This window comes from Rhinichthys klamathensis, unplaced genomic scaffold, assembly GCF_029890125.1.
Source record: "Rhinichthys klamathensis goyatoka isolate OS25496 unplaced genomic scaffold, OSU_Roscu_1.1 h1tg000105l_1, whole genome shotgun sequence".
NCBI classification, from domain to species: domain Eukaryota; kingdom Metazoa; phylum Chordata; class Actinopteri; order Cypriniformes; family Leuciscidae; genus Rhinichthys; species Rhinichthys klamathensis.
The window spans coordinates 1,910,681-1,930,422 of record NW_026606644.1 but is presented as its reverse complement, the minus strand read 5'-3'; the positions used below and the strand labels follow the sequence as shown (position 1 = coordinate 1,930,422).

The 19,742-nt window shown below is 45.5% G+C and overlaps 2 protein-coding genes across 2 annotated transcripts; one reads left to right on the top strand and one right to left on the bottom strand.

Annotated features, from left to right (window-relative positions):
- Window positions 1-8,037: 8,037 nt before the first annotated feature.
- Window positions 8,038-11,943, bottom strand: LOC130087190 (uncharacterized). The gene is made up of 2 exons (XM_056253416.1): window positions 11,331-11,943; window positions 8,038-9,086 (listed from the first exon to the last, which is right to left on the bottom strand). Exons 1-2 carry the CDS (start codon window positions 11,941-11,943, stop codon window positions 8,038-8,040), a joined length of 1,662 nt encoding a protein of 553 aa, XP_056109391.1.
- Window positions 11,944-13,725: 1,782 nt separating this feature from the next.
- On the top strand, window positions 13,726-19,361 carry LOC130087249 (tripartite motif-containing protein 16-like). Its single transcript, XM_056253499.1, has 6 exons — window positions 13,726-14,331; window positions 14,915-15,010; window positions 15,154-15,387; window positions 18,082-18,235; window positions 18,381-18,440; window positions 18,610-19,361. The coding sequence occupies exons 1-6, from the start codon at window positions 13,741-13,743 to the stop codon at window positions 19,128-19,130; spliced, it is 1,656 nt and encodes a 551-aa protein (XP_056109474.1). The 5' UTR covers window positions 13,726-13,740; the 3' UTR covers window positions 19,131-19,361.
- The last annotated feature ends 381 nt before the right edge of the window (window positions 19,362-19,742 follow it).

Genomic DNA, 19,742 nt, shown 5'->3' with positions numbered 1-19,742 from the left:
TCACGCCGGACTGATACCAGTCGACAGCTTTCCAGGGCGTCAGGGCTTTTATGCAGCCGTGATTTGCTCTGATTAAAAAGTGGCCCGAGCGCCATGCGTGAGTGGGGACACGGCTCTTGAGCCAGCGTTGGAGAGGACGCATGTGCAACAATCCTAGCTGGAGCACAGCTGATGCTGAGGCCATGAGACCGAGCATCCTCTGAAATCGCTTGACGGGGGCGCGCGCACCCGCTCTGAACGATGTTGCAAGGCGCCGAATAGTGAGCGCGCGCTCTGATGAGAGGCGTGCTGTCATCTGCACCGAGTCTAGCACTATTCCCAGAAAAGAAATATTCTGGCTGGGGGATAGCATGCTCTTTGCAAAATTGATTTTTAGACCTAGGCACTCTAGATGACTGATAATCCAAGACCTGTGTGTCACTAACTGGCTCTCTGATTGTGCTAGTATTAGCCAATCGTCGAGATAATTTAGTATTCGCACTCCCCGCTGTCTCAGGGGGGAAAGTGCTGCATCCATACATTTCGTAAATGTACGGGGTGCCAGTGACAGGCCGAATGGTAGTACTGTGTACTGGTATGACTGTCCCTCGAAAGCGAATCTCAGAAATGGCCTGTGATGAGGCGCTATTGGAATGTGAAAGTAAGCGTCTTTCAGATCCACTGACAGAAACCAATCCCCCGGGCGAACTTGCGCGAGGATATGCTTGGTTGTTAACATTCTGAACGAGCGAATCATTAAAGCTTTGTTCAGATGTCTGAGATCTAGGATGGGGCGGAGACCGCCATCCTTTTTCGGGACGAGAAAATAGCGGCTGTAAAAACCTGCCTCGCTCATAGAGGGGGGCACTGTTTCTACTGCGCCTTTCTCTATCAGTTTGAGCATCTCGGTGCGTAGAACATGTGAAACATCTTTTCTCACTTTCGTCTCTACCACTGCTGTGAAGCGGGGCTGTCTGCGAGCGAATTGGAGCGAGTAACCGTGTTTTATTATGTTCAAAACCCATTTCGGCATGTCGGGGATATTTTCCCAAGCTTTCGCTCGCACAGATATGGGCTGAATGCTGGCCGGGGGCGTGTCGCAGTGACGTATGGCCCCCGCCAGCGAATCGTTCTGTGTAAATACCGAGTTCACAGCTGTCAGCGGCGCGGGCGCGCGCTGAGCAGCTTTGTTGAATGACGAGTGCAGGGGTGCGTGTGAGATTACAGGCACGCTCGCTGTAATGCTCACAGAGTGAGATGGGGAAATGTTTAACACTGTGTGTATAGTGCTTATGGGTGGGGGTGCATAGACTGTGGTAGGCACGCGCGCCACTTTCATAAAACTTCCCGCTCGTGGCGGGAGGTTTTTGGCCATATAAACAGTGTTTGTGAGCTGGGGTGCGTGCATAACAGCGGGCACACGCGCTACTCTTATACAACTTCCCGCTTTTACTGGGGAAGTGTTTATAACTGTGGGAACAGTGCTTGTGTGTAGTGGTGCATACGTAACAGTTGGCACACAATCTACATTTATGGGGCGTCCAGCCTGAGCTGGGAAAACATTTGGCACTGAGTTTACAGTTTTGATATGTGGGAATGCGCACTTTGGTGTGGACACGTGACCCTTTAATGACACAGGCAGAAAATAGCTCTTTATGTGATTTCTGTGTGTCGCCGTAAAAACGGCGTTTGTTTGCAGGTGGGCGAGCTGTGTGGCTGGCACATTGGCTGCTGTATAGACATTTCCAGCCGCCTGTGAGGGGACTGGGTAATGCTTTAAACGTTTTGGAGAGAACGGTCCGGCTCTTGCGAGACACGCGCTCTCCCTTTTCCTCCCTGTAGCTAGGAGGACTTACGAGGCTCTGGGTTCAGCACAATCCTGGGCCGAGGTCCCCGTCGCTCGGGCGGCTGTTTCCTGTTGGCGGAGCGCGAGCGGCGTCGAAAATCCGTTTCAGGTTTGGGCTGAGAAACGGGGGGCGCCGTCTTAGCTCGCTGCTGCTGAGGCGGCCGTTGGCGGCTCTGCGACGAGCTAGATCGCTTGGGCAGGAAGTGACGCATAGCCTGTGAGTCCTTACGGGCTTCGGTGAAGCGCTCGGCGAACTCCTTCACCGCTGGTCCAAACAGGCCGCTTTGGGAGATAGGCGCGTCGAGAAATGACGCCTTATCTGCATCATTCATTTCTGTTAGCGTCAGCCACAGATGGCGCTCAAGGACAGTCAGGTTAGCCATAGCACGGCCGATGGATTGGGCGGTGGCTTTTGTAGCTCGCAGCGCTATGTCAGTGGCGCTGCGTAGGTCCTTAAATGCCTCAGGATCGGGTCCAGACTCGTCCATACTGCGGAGAAGTTTGGCTTGAAAAACCTGGAGGACAGCCATAGAGTGAAGCGCTGATGCAGCTTGGCTGGCGGCGGCGTATGCGCGACCGGCGAGAGCTGAAGTAGATCGGCAAGGCTTCGAGGGATGAGAAGCTTTAGCTTTCCATCCAGCGTTGGAGGGTGGACACAGATGATTGGCCACAGCTTCCTCGAGGGGCGGAGTCCCCTCATAGCCTCTTTCTTTCGCGCCGTCCACAGAGGAGAGCGACAAAGAAAAAGAAGGCTTCAGGCGAGCGGAGTGCGGGGCTTTCCACGACTTCGTGAGTTCGTCGTGAACTTCCGGGAAGAAGGGGGAGGGTCTTTGTCGAGGGGCCTGTCGGCGCCCCTGCAGGAACCACTCGTCCAGTCGGCTGCGGGCGGGTTCTTCCGGGGAAGACCAATCGAGCCCGAGGTCTTCCACGGCCTTAGAGAGAATGCGGACGATCTCAGAGTCCATGCTGGAGCCCGCGCTCGTGCCCGCTAATGTCGATGGCGCGGGGTCGAAGGACGAGCCCGGCCAATCGTCGGATGCAGCATCACAGGAAAAACTGTCATCCTTATCATCGTCATCCCCTGACGCGCCAAACGAGACGAGCCCCATCGCTCCGCTGGAGGGGTGCTGGTCCGCCTGTGTGAACTGGACTGGCGGCGGGGAGTCTTCGGGTGGTGGTGAAGCACGCGGGGATTGGCCCGGCGTGACATCACTGCAAACCGCGTGCTCCGGCGGCCTCTGTGAGCGGCGTTTTTTCTTTCGCGGCTCGACTAGAGGAGATGGCAGCACGGAAGAGGTGGGCTCTTTCGCGGTGAAAACGGCGAAGCGAGCGCGCAGCTCGGTGAGGCCCAGGGCGTCACACTCGGGACATCCACCTCGAGTAAGGGCAGCCTCTGCGTGGTCCGGTCCCAAGCAGCGGGCGCAGATGATGTGACGATCCCCGTCCTGAAGAGGGCCTCGACACGAGGCGCAGGAAGGCATTTGAAACAACGCCTTGGAAATTTGACTCTTTTAGAAAAAGTGTCGCGGGGGCGAACACTGATAGCTTTGTAAAAGGATATAGATGGTGCGCGCCGGATGGCTTAGCAGAAGGGCGATCGAAGGCGGCTGAAGGCGCCGGCGTCCTCGAAGCAGTCCTGCTGTAGGCTTGTCGACGGCGGCGGCGAAAAGACTCCAACAAATCCGGAGGATCCAGCGAAGAGAAGGTTCTTTGCTGAAGGAGATTAAATCTAAAGAACTCAGACGACGGGGCGCCCAATATATAGCCCTTGGCCACGCCCATCTTGGCGGGCTCTGACGCGCGTGGGCGCGAAGCACGCTCATTGGAAGCGGGTTCAGAGTCGCCCCGTCATTGGTTCGTGCAAGTTGCCGCAGCACAGCCAATGACCGAGCTGCCTCGCTCATTGCTGTATGCTGTGCAGCTGCAATGCGTTTTACATAAAGACTTCAATATTTCTCGAGAAAAGGAGTTTTCCCATAGCGTAAAGCTATTACGCAATAGGAGGAACCTCTCGAAAGGGAACTCCGGATGCTCACGTGCAGCGCGATTCACCGACAGGTCCGACAGCATAAGCTCACCGTGGCTAGCTATCTCGGCTACCTCCGATCACGCGGCCGCTCATTCTCTCCCGCTCCATCAGACGGGTCTCCGGCTTCGTTTCTCCTCACTCAGTCGCTCGCTCAACACCCCAAGTCCACGATCCCCTTATCGAAACGCCCCACTCAGTTTCATCGGCTTTACTCACTGTTTCTAGCGTTATATTTGTCGCCAACGCGGCCGCCCTGTGCTCCACACTCTTCAGCCGGAAGCCGGGGAAAAACTAAACCAAAACCCAAAAACTTCCCCCCTCGCTCTCACTGTTTCTCTCTCGGTCACGTGTATCCGTTGTCATACCGACAGCCAAACACTATTGACTATACAGCAATAATACCCCAAAACTAATAAAAACAGCAACATGAAAACAAGAATAGGGTAATAACAGCCCTTATGTATGAAACCTCTGATAATATTATTTAGCTAAATAATATAAACTTTAAACTTTAATTTTAATCACTGTCATGAAATAAAATCACACATCTTGATCTCCTTGTAATGTAAAATGAATTGAATATTTCCTTCTTTAAAAATCAGTGTCTCCTATTATTTATTTAAAGTAAATAAACGTTTACTTTAACAGTCATAAGACTAATTTGAGTAAGAGAGATTAATATAACCCACTCCGTTACCATTACACTAATAGCCTAGTTTACCACTGGGCTACATGTGTTTTTATTTAGAACCTGTTCCTTTACATGGTTAGATAGCTAAGACCTTTCTCTGCAGAAACATACAACTCTAATTGATATAGTGTGTATTTTTTTTTAAAGTTTTTTAAAACGTGTTTTGTCCCGACTCTCAAGAATCAGTGATTCAAACCTTCTTCTGTAAACATAATATACTTGAATTAATGTACAATACTTGCAATGTCGCCCCCACCGACACAACGCATAGTATTGCGTGCATCGTGCATCGTGTCTCAAAAACTAGGGCACATTTGGCTATGCATCGACGCATAATGGCGGCCGAAGCGTAGCGATGCGTAGCCTTGCAGACGCGTATGTGTAACGATCATAGAGGTAATGGGTGCTTCTCATTTCTTATTTGTGCATCCTCGTTTCCTTTCCTCGCTTCCTTTCCTCGCGTCTCAGCTCCACCCCCTGTAGGACGCGAGGGAAGGCTGCAAGGAAAGAAAATGAGGACAGAGGAATCGAATGAAAGTTTTTTTATACATTGGAATACTTGATCACTCGAGCGTCACTTCACTGCGTCATCAGCAGCGCTCAAAGGATCTGCCCTTATGTTGTTGAAGTTTGGTTATTTAAGAAATTAGTAATAAATAATAATAAAGCAATATACCCTGTTGAAATATGTGAGATGTGTGGTTTATTTAAACTGCAATGGTAAAGTATAAATTAAAATGATTGTGACCGACGTGAAGGGGGAGGAGAATTTATACGTGCGTCACGTTTAGTCGGTAAAACACTTCCGCAAAGCATGCAACTGTGCATCCTCGCTCATAGCTCCTAGCTAGGAGTGAGGAGGCTTCCAGAGGAGCTATGAGGGAGGATACACAGGTGTACCCTTTGCGGAAGAGTTTTATCGACTAAACATGACGCACGTATCAATTCTCCTCCCCCTTCACATCTGTCACAATCATTTGAATTTATACTTTACTTTTGTAGTTTACATAAACCACACAACTCACATATTTCAACAAGGTATCTTGCTTTATTATTATTTATTATGAATTTCTTAAATAAACAAACCTTAACAACATAAGGGCAAATCCTTTGAGCGCAGCTGATGACGCAGTGAAGTGACGCTCGAGTGATCAAGTATTCCAATGTATCAAAAAGCTTTCATTCAATTCCTCCGTCCTCGTTTTTTTTTCCTTGCAGCCTTCCCTCGCGTCCTACAGGGGGTGGAGCTGAGACACGAGGAAAGGAAGCGAGGAAAGGAAATGAGGATGCACAAATAAGAAATGAGAAGCACCCTATGTAACCCCTGCTAGGGGGTGCTTCTCATTTCTTATTTGTGCATCCTCGTTTCCTTTCCTCGCGTCTCAGCTCCACCCCCTGCAGGAATTGAATGAAAGCTTTTTTATACATTGGAATACTTGATCACTCGAGCGTCACTTCACTGCGTCATCAGCAGTGCTCAAAGGATCTGCCCTTATGTTGTTAAAGTTTGTTTATTTAAGAAATTAATAATAACTAATAATAAAGCAAGATACCTTGTTGACCTATGTGAGTTGTGTGGTTTATGTAAACTACAAAAGTAAAGTATAAATTCAAATGATTGTGAGTCTGTGACAGATGTGAAGGGGGAGGAGAATTGATACATGCGTCATGTTTCACGAGTTCACACTTACAAATAAGTCAGATAGAATAAATGCATATTTGGCGTGCTGTCCGAGGAGAGGGCTCCGGGCTCGGTATGCGGCCCGAACCCATAGTACTCCCCCCGTTCCTGACTGTGGAAGAATGAGCCAGGAGTGAGGAGTCGGGGTGGTGGAGGGATGCTGAAACTGTCAAGGAATGTTGGTGAGTTGACAGTGGATATTTATATATGCTTCCTCTCGTGCTGATAGGGTAGACATGTAATAGTTTGGTGACGAGTTGATTGGAATGATTTATTTGAACGTGTTCCTCCTGAACCTTGTTTATAAAACATCATTTCACGAGTTCACACTTACAAATAAGTCAGATAGAATAAATGCATATTTGGCGTGCTGTCCGAGGAGAGGGCTCCGGGCTCGGTATGCGGCCCGAACCCATAGTACTCCCCCAAAAACTGTGAAATAAAATGCAGGACAGCCGCCAGAATGATGCTGATGACCCCCCAAAAACTTGTGAAATGTAAAGCTCAAGATATCAGCTGCGGGAAGAGGTGGTTGCTGGGAGGTTTCTTTTAACGTAGGACGGGAGTAGGTTGACTTGGAGTTGGATGGGTGTGCCTCTTGGGTGGAAGGTTGTAAATGGTGCAGGGACGGAGGAGGATGGTATGGCTGATACGGTGGAAATAAGGTGGATGGAAAAGAAGGAGAAGACACCACTGCGGCAGTGGATCGGACTTCTTTGGTAAACGGAACTCCTGCGGGAGAGGAGTGCACGACACTGCTGCGGCAGTGGACCAGACTTGCTTTAAGTTAATGGAGCTCCTGCGGGAGCGGAGTAGATGGCACTGCTGCGGCAGTGGAGCAAGCTGGATGGAGTAACAGAGCTCCTGCGGGAGCGGAGTGCACGAAACTGCTGCGGCAGTGGACCAGACTTGCTTGAAATAATGGGGCTCCTGCGGGAGCGGAGTAGATGACACTGCTGCGGCAGTGGAGCAAGCTGGATGGAGTAACAGAGCTCATGCGGGAGCGGGGTGCACGACACTGCTGCGGTAGTGGACCAACCTTGCTTTAGGTAACTGGAGCTCCTGCGGGAGCGGAGTAGATGACACTGCTGCGGCAGTGAAGCAAGTTGGATGGAGTAACGGAGCTCCTGCGGGAGCGGAGTGTACGACACTGCTGCGGCAGTGGACCAGACTTTCTTTAGGTTGGTGGAGCTCCTGCGGGAGCGAAGTAGATGGTACTGCTGCGGCAGTGGAGCAAGCTGGATGGAGTAACAGAGCTCCTGCGGGAGCGGAGTGCACGACACTGCTGCGGCAGTGGACCAGACTTGCTTTAAGTTAATGGAGCTCCTGCGGGAGCGGAGTAGATGGCACTGCTGCGGCGGTGGAGCAAGCTGGATGGAGTAACAGAGCTCCTGCGGGAGCGGAGTGCACGACACTGCTGCGGCAGTGGACCAGACTTGCTTTAAGTTAATGGAGCTCCTGCGGGAGCGGAGTAGATGGCACTGCTGCGGCAGTGGAGCAAGCTGGATGGAGTAACAGAGCTCCTGCGGGAGCGGAGTGCACGACACTGCTGCGGCAGTGGACCAGACTTGCTTGAAATAATGGGGCTCCTGCGGGAGCGGAGTAGATGACACTGCTGAGGCAGTGGAGCAAGTTGGATGGAGAAATGGAGCTCCTGCGGGAGCGGGGTAGATGACACTGCTGCGGCAGTGGATCAGACATTGGTCGAGTTAATGGAGTTCCTGCGGGCGGAGTAGAGGGTGCTGCTGCAACGATAGATGGACTTGCCTTTGGGTTGCTTCCTGGGATCCTATGGTAGGTTGAGAGGACGTTTAGCTGAGTAGGGATCGTTGGGCTTCTTTGGTATGGAGGTGGTTAGAACGGATGTAACTCTTAAAGGCCTCCGACGACCAGCGGCCGAGCTCTTGGATTTGCTGCTGGGAAAGGCCTTTTTGGGCAGCTGTGGTTGCTGCACCTATGCGGAATGAATGGCTGGAAAAATTATTTGCTGGGATGTTTGCTTGGAGTAAGATGGATTTGAGATGTTTTTGGAACCAGAAACGTGTAACGGGGCGATTGAAATTGTCGGTGAAGAGTGGGTCGGAAGGGGACTTGGTCTGAGAGTTTCTGAATTGTGAGTACGCGAAGAGAGTTTGGTATGGTTGGATTGGTGATTGGAGATTGAAGATGTATATGAAGTGGCCTTTTTTCATTTGGTCTGTCTTGCTTTGTTTGATGAAGTAAGAAATTGTTTCGTTGTCTAATACTGAAAGATCTGAGATTGTGGGATGGACTTTAGGGTTGAAGTTGGAAGTGATGGTGAGTTCTGAGCATCTGAGGAAACCGAAGAAAGCCAATATGAACATGTCATCCAGTGTGCGGGCGGTGTTGGTGGAGTGGTAGCCTCGGCGGAGGGTAGAGATACATTTGGTGAGTATGTCCAAGGTTATTGGTTGTCTGGCATCTGGACGGGTTGGTTGGGTTTTTTGGATGCCTTTGATAAGCATTGATGTCTGGGAATTTGCTATGTCTGCGGAGGGTGAACCAAAAAGGAGTTTGTGGAAGAATTGGATTCGGCTTAGATACCCCTTGATGGAGCAGGCTTTGAGGTTCTTGGTGCTGTCCAGATAGGATATAAATGAAGTGATGTTGAGCAGAGAAAAACTGGGAAAAGGCTGGTTGAATGTGAAGTGGAAAGACTTAAAACACTTCCATGCAGTTAGGTAGGATTGGAGGGTATTGGGTGAAACGGCTTGCAGAATGGAGTTAAGAGAGGCATCTAGAAGTGGTTTCAATGGATGGTTTATGGGAATATTAACTCTGAATAGTGAGGTACTAGGGTTGGGCATGGGTCCGCCTCTGGTGCCAACAGCCTGAATTTCTGGAAAGCAAAACGAGAGAGAGAGTCAGCTATTTGATTTTTGGACCCAGGAACATGTTTTGCAGTTAAGATGAACTGGTCGCAAGCTGCGATCCAAATGAGGCGTCTTAGGAGAGGCATTAAAGCGGGGGAATTTGAGCGGCCTTTGTTGATGCAATGCACGGTTGCTTCATTATCACAGTGTACCATGATGCTGTTAGTCGACCATTCTTTGCCCCACAAGAAGGCTGCTACCACTAAAGGATACAACTCGAATAATGCTGAGGATGTTAGTGATTGTGGTAAATCTAACAACTGGGCTGGCCATGTAGACGCGAACCAACGACCTTGGTAGAAACCTCCGAAACCAACGGAAGGAGCTGCATCTGTGAACAGTTGGATATCCGTAGGGAGAGAAATCAGATTATTATAGAAAAAAGACAGGCCGTTCCATTGTTTAAGGAATGTTATCGATAAACTGAGCTCGTTGCTACATGAAGTAGTTAGGGAGATTTGGTCCTCTAGCTCGTGAACTGATGATGCAAGGAAGAGGAGATGTGAGATGAAAGGGAGACCTTGTGGGATAATGCGCATCGCAAAGTTTAAATGGCCGAGCAGAGATAGAAGCTCTCGTTTAGAGCAATTTGGATTTTCTAGAAGGGTGGATGCGACCAGAATAATCCTGTCGATTTTTTCCTTGGGTAGTGAGGCCTGGAAGTTGATTGTGTCCAATTTATTGCCCAGGAATTTGATGGATGTGGCTGGACCCATGGTTTTTTCTTGGGCGATTGGAATCCCGAGCTCGCTGAAGACTTTTTGGACTGTGAGAAGATGTGCGGCTGGGATGGATTCAGGCGGAGAGATGATCAGGAAATCGTCTAGCAAGTGGATTAGGTAGGGTATCGAGTAGTTATTGGAAAGAATCCAACAAATAGCCTCTGATAGCATGTCGAAAATTTTGGGGCTACTTTTGCAGCCGAAAGTTAAACGGACAGAAAAATAAAATTTTCCTTGCCATCGTACGCCGAACAAATGCCACGAATCCGGGTTGATGGGCATCACTTTAAAGGCAGAGGTGATGTCAACTTTAGCAAGCCAAGCGCCGTAACCTGCGTCTTTAATCAACGTTATGGCTTGATCAATGGTTTGGTAATGAAGAGAAAATTGTTCGAGCGAGATGAGGCTGTTAATGCTTGGAAACGGAGAATTATGGGGGGCTGAAAGATCGATTATAAGGCGTTTTTTGCTTGAAAATTTCCTGGTGGCCACTCCAATTGGGCTGATACGGAAATGTTCAAAAGGAGGAATGTCAAAAGGACCAATCATAAAGCCCGATTCGATTTCTTTTTTAATCAAGGTGTCGACTGTGTCAGGTTCGGCGAAAGCAGATTGGAGATGATCACATATGATACTCTGTGTGGGGAGGCTTTCGACGCCCGGATTAAAGCCATGCTCGAGACCAGACAGTAAATAGTCCTTAAAATCAGTGTTAGGGTGGTGGGATAATTCAGAAGACAGACGGGAAAAATTCACAGGAGTCGATAAGTAGTTTTTTGAATCTTTATTTACGGACCTTTTGACAGGGCATATAGTGCGCGCGTGCGCGCCGCCACAGTAGCTGCAAATATGTAAAAAACGGCAGCGTTGCCTTAGGCAACGCCCCGCATTGAAATTATTGCAGGCTTGGTTGTTGGATGGGAATGAGATCTTTCTTCTTTGGGAATCCGTAGCTGAGTCGTTGGGATTAAAGTTTGCTGGTCGCGGGACATAACTGGTTGATTTTCCAGCTGCTGAATCTGGGCGGGGAGGATTTTCGAGGTTAATCAAAGGACAAGCTGTGGTGGAATGAGAGACGGATCTGCAAAACTGCGCAGGATATGTTGCGGCAGCCTAAGAACACTCTGTTGTGTAGCTCTGTTTCAAGGGCTCCCCAGTAAGGGCACTGGTTCCACTGAGCTACACGGACGGCGCATTTTGCTGAGAACAATTTGTGGTAAGTGTAAAAATGTGTTCCTCCATATGACAACGCAAGCTCTGCAATTATCGCGAGATAGTCGTTCAGTTCTCGTCTTCTGTGGGGGAGTGCGGCGCAAATGATTTCGCTATACCGGCTGAAAGCAATTGCGAATTCGGAAAATGACAGGATGCGGGATGAATTGTGAACTGGGTTTTTCAAGGTGACTGCAAAATCGCCGCAATCGATTTGCCTAATTGAAACAGAGGAAGGGAGGATAGATAGAAGAGAGGATAAATCAATATCCGCACCTGTGAGTATCTGGGCTCTGATGTTGTTGGTCACGAGGGGAGGTTCCATAGCTGTAGGAATAGCGGCGGAATCTGGGGCGCGGCCCAGGCTAGCTGAAGGCCTGCTGTGGCCTGGCGCTCGCGTAGAACTGGGCCCTGCGGCGTCGGGAGAAGGAGTTTTCTGAAAACGTGAGTTTGATGTTTTGTTACTTGCCTTTTTTGCTGTTTTTGAAGGTGGAGTGGATTTCGGAGAAGGGAAAGCTGCCTGGAGAGAAACATACAAGTTGTACAGTTGCGATTTGTTCATCCTCCTAGAAAAATGAACGTCAGCGCTGATTAGCGCCTGTCTCAGCCCCAGCACTGTCCATTTCTCGATTGCCGGAATATTGGGTTGTGCTGAGGTGTAGGAGGAAGCTGGAGATGGTGGAGGTCTTGATGGTGGAGGTGAGGGCAAACCACGGCGCCTCGGGGTACGAGAGGCGGCTCGGCTAGGCCGGCGGCCGCGCCGTGAAGCTGGAGGTTCGGGAGCGGTATCCTGTTGAGCCTTGGAACTCGTAGCGGTGATAGGGAGCTGAGATGGAGCCTGGCTGATGAAGGAGTCGTCATCGGAAGGGTAGAGTTCAATCTCTGACATTGTGGCAAAAGGGCGGGACCAAATGCTGAAACTGTCAAGGAATGTTAGGTGAGTTGACAGTGGATATTTATATATGCTTCCTCTCGTGCTGATAGGGTAGACATGTAATAGTTTGGTGACGAGTTGATTGGAATGATTTATTTGAACGTGCTCCTCCCGAACCTTGTTTATAAAACATCATTTAGTCAATAAAACTCTTCCGCAAAGGGTACACCTGTGTATCCTCGCTTATAGCTCCTCTGGAAGCCTCCTCACTCCTCGATCCTCGCCTCCTCGCGGTGCAATTAGAGAATTGAGATGTCCTTCAAGATGGCTGAGCTCGATTGGTTTCCGGGTCATAGGATGGAGGACGGAGGAGCGAGGAGACGAGGAGGGATATTGAGAAGCACCCCTGGTCTTCGTCAACAACACGCGCTTGCATGCTTGCACCCGCTTGCACCCCCTGCCGGTGAGGTCGACTAGACTAACAGCAGATGGAGATTATGCTCTTTATAATTTAGATTTTAATCAACTGCTTTTCCTGCAGTTCCTGGATGTTGAATTTACTGTCGAATTTGAACCACTGAATTTGTGGAAGCAAATTTGTAAAGTGAAATAAAATGGACCGAAAATCGCCTGTTGAATATTATAGGTTGTATTTTTAAACAGTTTAAATATTTAGGAAGTGAAATATGAAAGGTGAATATGGATTATTGCATTTTTAATAATGAAAATGTGTTTGAAATGTTTTGAATTGAAATATTTACAGATTAATATTCATGTTGAATTTCAGCCAATAAAACATGCAAGTCTTAAAAATACAATGCATTAAAATGGAAGCATGGTTAATGCAATGCATATTTTTTTTTTCAAGTAGTGCAATTCAACAGGCTTTTTTGTTTAAAAAAATATTTGGCATTATTTTACTTCCATACTTTTTAAGTAGTAGGCTAGTAAGTAACTTAAGGCTGGAATAGGCCTACACGACTTTTAAAACCTGAGCAAAAGTCGTGTAGTGTATTCCAGCCTTTACCCAACATTACCCCCAGAAAACTTGGAATATAAAATAGGCCTACGACATGTGTTGCATCATTCTGTGATACTTTTGCGTCTTTTAAAAAAAGCTTGATACTGGTCGCTATTCATTCATTACCTTTTTTTTATTCTCCTTTTGTGGTTTATAAAAAGAAGGGCATACGGCATTAACAACCTGGGAAACATTGTAGTCCTAATAAAGGCGTGTTTTAACAAAAATAATAACTGTTATTTAATGAAATATCAACACGTTTGATATCTTATAAGAACGCCATTGTATTTTTTTATTATGTAGGCCTAGATTAGAAATAGTTTTACCGCAAAAAAAAAGTCAGTAAGACGTTTTTTTATATAATATTGATACCATTTTTTTTTTTTTTTACTTTTTAAGTATTATTATTTTTTACTAAAAATAGTATTTTTACTAAAATACTGACAAGCATTGGAAAACAGTGTGTGAGCGTCATCTATTGGCAGATGCCTGGATGTGTATTACACAAACTGGTAACAGCTTAGGTTACTACTTTCACTTTCTCAACGCAGAACAAGGAAACGCTTCGGTATCAGATCGTCACAGATCGTTGTATGTTTCCATGTGCGTACATGAAAGTTGGAAGTCGGTACAGCTTGCTAATTGCAAAACAGATTGGTTCTTATCAAGAGGTTAGTCGCACCTTACAAATTGCACACGTCTCAAGAAGACAGGAAACACTGCTCAGTTGAGAGAAATTGAAACGTTAGTGTTCAGCCGTTGTAAAGCTGTATGTGTGTTTGTGCAGTGTAATGGCAGAAGCCAGTATTTCAGTGGCTCGGGATCAGTTCAGCTGTTCAATCTGTTTGGATCTACTGAAGGATCCAGTGACGATCCCCTGTGGACACAGTTACTGTATGAGCTGCATTACAGACTGCTGGAATAAAGATGATCAGAAGAAAGTTTACAGCTGCCCTCAGTGCAGACAGACCTTCACTCCAAGACCTGTTTTAAACAAGAATGTGATGCTGGCTGAAATGGTGGACAACCTAAAGAAGGCAAAAGTCCAAACAGCTCGTCCTGCTCTCAGTTATGCTGAACCTGGAGATGTGGAGTGTGACGTCTGTACTGGAAGGAAATATAAAGCTGTCAAGTCCTGTCTCATGTGTTTGAACTCTTACTGTCAAAGTCACCTCGAACAACATGACAGTTTCTTTAAAGATAAAAAACACAATTTGATTAATGCCACTGTACGACTGCAGGAGATGATCTGCTCTCAACATGAAAGACTTCTGGAGGTTTACTGTCGCACTGACCAGAAATGTATTTGTTTACTGTGTATGATGGATGAACACAAAAATCACCACACTATTTCAATTAAAGCAGAGATGGCTGAGAAACAGGTAGGAGAAGCACATAGGCTATGAGTAAATGTATGTTCATGATGCAATATAGTAAGAGCTTACCCAAAAAAAATGCACGTCATATGAAAAGGAACCAGACAATTCGCCGGAAAAAGCAGCACAAACTTCAACGTACATATCTCTAGAACTGTAAAAGGATTAGTTTACACATAAATGAAAGTGATGTCATCATTTTTTCACCCAGTTTATTCATACCACATTCTTTCTTTCTTTCTTTCTTTCATGGAACACAGAAGGTGGATTGTTTTCCCCATATAGTGCAATGAATGAAGAATGAAGCTATCAAACTTCAAAAAGCACAAAAAGTATCATAACAATGGTCAATACAATATATATATATATTGTGTGTGTTACAATCTTCTTGAGCCATATGATAGCTTGTATGTAGAAAATACCAAAATATAAGTTGTTTCACTGATAATCTTCCTCTTCTCCAACAATCTGAATTGGATGAAAATTGCAAGAGCCATTACGTTTTGCCATTGAATGCCGTCAAAATAGTATTTTATATCCTGACCTGTACCAAAGGAGGATTGCTGATGTTTACTGTTATCTGTTACAGAAAGCCTTAGGTGACATTCAAAGAAAGTTCCAGCAGAGAATCCAGGAAAGAGAGAAGGAGCTTCAGGAGCTGAAAGAGGCTGTGAAGACACATCGGGTGAGTTTTAATTTTTAATGTGAAATGTTTCCAGTTCTGTCAGGACTTCAGTCATTACATCATTGAGAGGCCCAGTGTTGGGACACTTCCAGTCCCACTGAAGCCCATGAGTGAAAGATCTGCTTGTCTGTGTGTCCTAACAGAGCTCTGCACAGGCTGCAGTGGAGGATAGTGAGAGGATCTTTACTGAACTGATCTGCTCCATTAAGAAAAGCCAATCTGAGATGACACGGATGATCAGAGATCAGGAAAAAGCACAAGTGAGTCGAGTTGAAGGACTCTTAAAGCGACTGGAGCAGGAGATTGATGATCTGAGGAGGAGAGAAGCTGAGCTGAAGCAGCTTTCACACACTGACAATCACATCCATTTCCTTCAGGTAACTGAGATATGAAAAACGTGAACTTTAGGATGATATTACTACAGGGAGGTTATTAAAACATAACCTTTAATTGACCCTAAATGGCATAACCTTTAAAACCTAAACTGAAGTATTAGGTTGTAAGCAGAAAGCAGTTGTTATTTTGACAGGAATGGTGTCATGAATGATTTAAGTTGTGTGTTGTGTATGTACACCCACCTAAAGGATTATTAGGAACACCTGTTCAATTTCTCATTAATGCAATTATCTAATCAACCAATCACATGGCAGTTGCTTCAATGCATTTAGGGGTGTGGTCCTGGTCAAGACAATCTCCTGAACTCCAAACTGAATGTCAGAATGGGAAAGAAAGGTGATTTAAGCAATTTTCAGCGTGGCATGGTTGTTGGTGCCAGACGGGTCGGTCTCAGTATTTCACAATCTGCTCAGTTACTGGGATTTTCACGCATAACCATTTCTAGGGTTTACAAAGAATGGTGTGAAAAGGGAAAAACATCCAGTATGCAGCAGTCCTGTGGGCGAAAATGCCTTGTTGATGCTAGAGGTCAGAGGAGAATGGGCCGACTGATTCAAGCTGATAGAAGAGCAACTTTGACTGAAATATACGGTGGCCGAGAGAGCTCAACGCGCTGCAACTGAAGAAAACGCATGCAAATAGAAGAAAACACATGCAAATAGAAAAAAACGCATGCAAATAGAAAAAAACAAATTAAGAAAACATCTTCATCAGTTTCACAACACACGTGTGCTCCAAATAAGTGACGAACCCGGCTGGGACGTGCCGGCATAGATATCCATTAATCTATGCGTGCTGGTGCTTACTGCTTAAAATTATACTTTATTTATTTGTTTATTTATTTATTTGTTTGTGCAAAACATACAGAGATTAATTTTTTTTATGACATACAACTTGTATACAATGTACAAAATGTATTAAGTTCAATGTCATCAGAATACAAATGAGAAAAGAACAATGAGCTGGAAACTAAAATAAATAAATAAAAAAGATAAAGAAGAAAAACATGAAGGAAAGATATTTATCTATAGATCAGTTCCACTGTACAAATTGTTTCATGTTATTACATTTTCATAAAGAAAAGTTTCGTAAGAAATGTTAGGTAATGTAGGGTCCAAAATTTTAAAGTTGAGACACAGATATATAACGCATATTTTAAAAGCTTTTTTTGTAAAATAAAAATAAAAATGTATTTGCATCCGTTATGTTAACAGCATCATATTTCTGTCGTAAGACCAGCTGATGGACACCGTGCTGCGTTGTCATGGGGACATCCCAGGTGAAAATAATGAGGAAATTACGTTGTCTTTCGTTGCTCCTTCATCAAGTGCGTTCCACACGGCTGCCTAACAGCCCACTAGAGCCTTGCTCACTCCAAAAGGGCTCTGCAATCTGCCCTTCGAAGGGAGTATGGCATAGGGAAGCACACGAGCAATAAGCACGTCTCGGCCGGGTTCGTCACTTATTTGGTTCCCCTGGAAACATTTCCGTTGTGGTCTGTGTTATTTGCAGCGCGTTTTCTGTATTTGGTTGTGTTGTGAACTTTTGCAGCGCGTTTCCTTATTTGGAGCACACGTGTGTTGTGAAACTGATTAAGATGTTTTTTTTAATTTGCAGGTGTTTTTTTTCTATTTGCACGCATGTTTTTCTATTTGCATGTGTTTTTTTCTATTTGCATGCGTTTTTTTCTATTTGCATGTGTTTGCTTCAGTTGCAGCGCGTTGAGCTGTCTCGGCCACCATAGAAATAACCACTCGTTACAACCGAGGTATGCAGCAAAGCATTTGTGAAGCCACAACACGCACAACCTTGAGGCGGATGGGCTACAACAGCAGAAGACCCCACCGGGTACCACTCATCTCCACTACAAATAGGAAAAAGAGGCTACAATTTGCAAGAGCTCACCAAAATTGGACAGTTGAAGACTGGAAAAATGTTGCCTGGTCTGATGAGTCTCGATTTCTGTTGAGACATTCAGATGGTAGAGTCAGAATTTGGCGTAAACAGAATGAGAACATGGATCCATCATGCCTTGTTACCACTGTGCAGGCTGGTGGTGGTAGTGTAATGGTGTGGGGGATGTTTTCTGGGCACACTTTAGGCCCCTTAGTGCCAAGTGGGCATCGTTTAAATAGCACGGCCTACCTGAGCATTGTTTCTGACCATGTCCATCCCTTTATGGGCACCATGTACCCATCCTCTGATGGCTACTTCCAGCAGGATAATGCACCATGTCACAAAGCTCGAATCATTTCAAATTGGTTTCTTGAACATGACAATGAGTTCACTTTACTAAAATGGCCCCCACAGTCACCAGATCTCAACCCAATAGAGCATCTTTGGGATGTGGTGGAACGGGAGCTTCGTGCCCTGGATGTGCATCCCACAAATCTCCATCAACTGCAAGATGCTATCCTATCAATATGGGCCAACATTTCTAAAGAATGCTTTCAGCACCTTGTTGAATCAATGCCACGTAGAATTAAAGCAGTTCTGAAGGCAAAAGGGGGTCAAACACCGCATTAGTATGGTGTTCCTAATAATCCTTTTAGGTGAGTGTATGATCTCTCTGAACAGAGAAGCTGTCAGACTCTCATTTAAACAATTTTTAAAAAGTTAATGAACACTGGAAAGCTTTACTTATTCAATTCTGTTATCGTTTTGTCCATTTGTAGAGTTTCCAGTCTCTCCCTGTTCCTCCTGCATCCACAAACAGCATCAATATCAGTTCTCTCCTCTCTTATGATGATGTAGGAAAATCTGTGTCTACGCTAAGAGAGAAACTTGAGGACCTCTGCAATGAGGACATAAAACAGATATCTGGTAGAGGTAAAGTACTTGGAATTTGTTCACTTTAAAGGAGTAATGTATCGTATAAGAACTACAAGAACAAACTGAGAGACCATTATTAATGGGACTTATTTAATATTGTGTTTACATGTGAATTACACTATATGTCTTTTGGTTTCATTAGTGACATACTTTGAGATCGTCACCACCATTGAACCCAGGTCCAGAGATGACTTCTTGCAATGTAAGTGTTAATAATAAAAATACACATACTGTCAGACATTTATGGATTCTCAAGAAGTATAAATCCGTTGTTAGTCTAAATTTTATTTATCATCTGCATCTAATTTTCTAGCACACAACACCATTGTACTTGTGCAACTTTGTTCAGTGTAATTTTTTGGCCCATTCAGATTCCTGTGAGCTCACACTGGATTCGAACACTGCACATAAATACCTCCGTCTTTCTGAAGGCAACAGAGTGGCTACTTTTATTGGGGCTGACCAGCTGTACCCTATTCATCCGGACAGATTTCATGTTTTTTCTCAGGTGTTGTGTAGAGAGAGTGTGTGTGGACGCTGTTACTGGGAGGTCGAGTGGAGTGGAGGTATGGGAATATCAGTGTCATATAAGAGCATCAACAGGAAGGGAGATGGTGAAGATTGTGTCTTTGGATTTAATGATCAGTCCTGGAGATTGTCCTGCTCTGGCTCCAGGTATGCATTCAGACACAATCAGAAAGAAATTAAACTCCCTGTAGTCTCCAGCTCCTTTAGAATAGGAGTGTATGTGGATCACAGTGCAGGAATTCTTTCCTTCTACAGTGTCTCTGACACAATGGCCCTCATCCACAGAGTCCAGACCATATTCACTCAGCCGCTCTATCCGGGGTTTGGGATCAATTTAGGATCAACACTGAAACTGTCATCTTAAGAGAGTCATATTACAGATCATAATAAAAGGGATGGGTATATGTAGTTAGCAGTGTCCTCTCTCCCATCATTCCAGTGACAATCCTACAGTTGAATCCGGACACTGATTTACCACAAAATGTACAGGTAAATCTGTGTCTGATGCCAATCAATCGATAAATGAAAACTGCCCTATGGATCTATTGAAGGATCCAGTGACCGTCCCCTGTGAACACCATAACTGTACACTGCATTACAGACTACTGGAAACCCCAAGAGTTATTTTCTTTAATTATTATTAATGAATTATAAATGGATTGCTTTCCTGCTAATATCCACAACTACAGTATGTACTTCAAATCACTGAACTATTATTTTTTTTAAATATCTGCGATTAACTCAGATGTCTTTAGAATTTGTTAAATAAAATTAAACTAGGCTACTGCTGAAAACAGACCTTGAAAATATTACAGTATTTTACAGAATGCTTTGACGAGATAAAATAGACTCTTGCGAAATTACTTTGATACCAAGGACATTGTTTTTCATTAAAACGTTATTTTATAAATGTCATCGACTGGGTTGCTGTAGTTGGCCAATCAGAAACAAGCACCAAAATGTTGCATAATGAAAT

Bases quoted from the DNA above. Each gene is read 5' to 3' on its own strand.
- LOC130087190 (XM_056253416.1), bottom strand. From the start codon at position 11,943: ATGTCAGAGATTGAACTCTACCCTTCCGATGACGACTCCTTCATCAGC. The intron at 9,087-11,330 runs GTGCGGATATTG...TTTGCTTTCCAG, and splicing joins CAGAGCCCAGATACTCACAG to AAATTCAGGCTGTTGGCACC.
- LOC130087249 (XM_056253499.1), top strand. From the start codon at position 13,741: ATGGCAGAAGCCAGTATTTCAGTGGCTCGGGATCAGTTCAGCTGTTCA. The intron at 15,011-15,153 runs GTGAGTTTTAAT...GTGTCCTAACAG, and splicing joins AGGCTGTGAAGACACATCGG to AGCTCTGCACAGGCTGCAGT. The intron at 18,236-18,380 runs GTAAAGTACTTG...TGGTTTCATTAG, and splicing joins AAAACAGATATCTGGTAGAG to TGACATACTTTGAGATCGTC.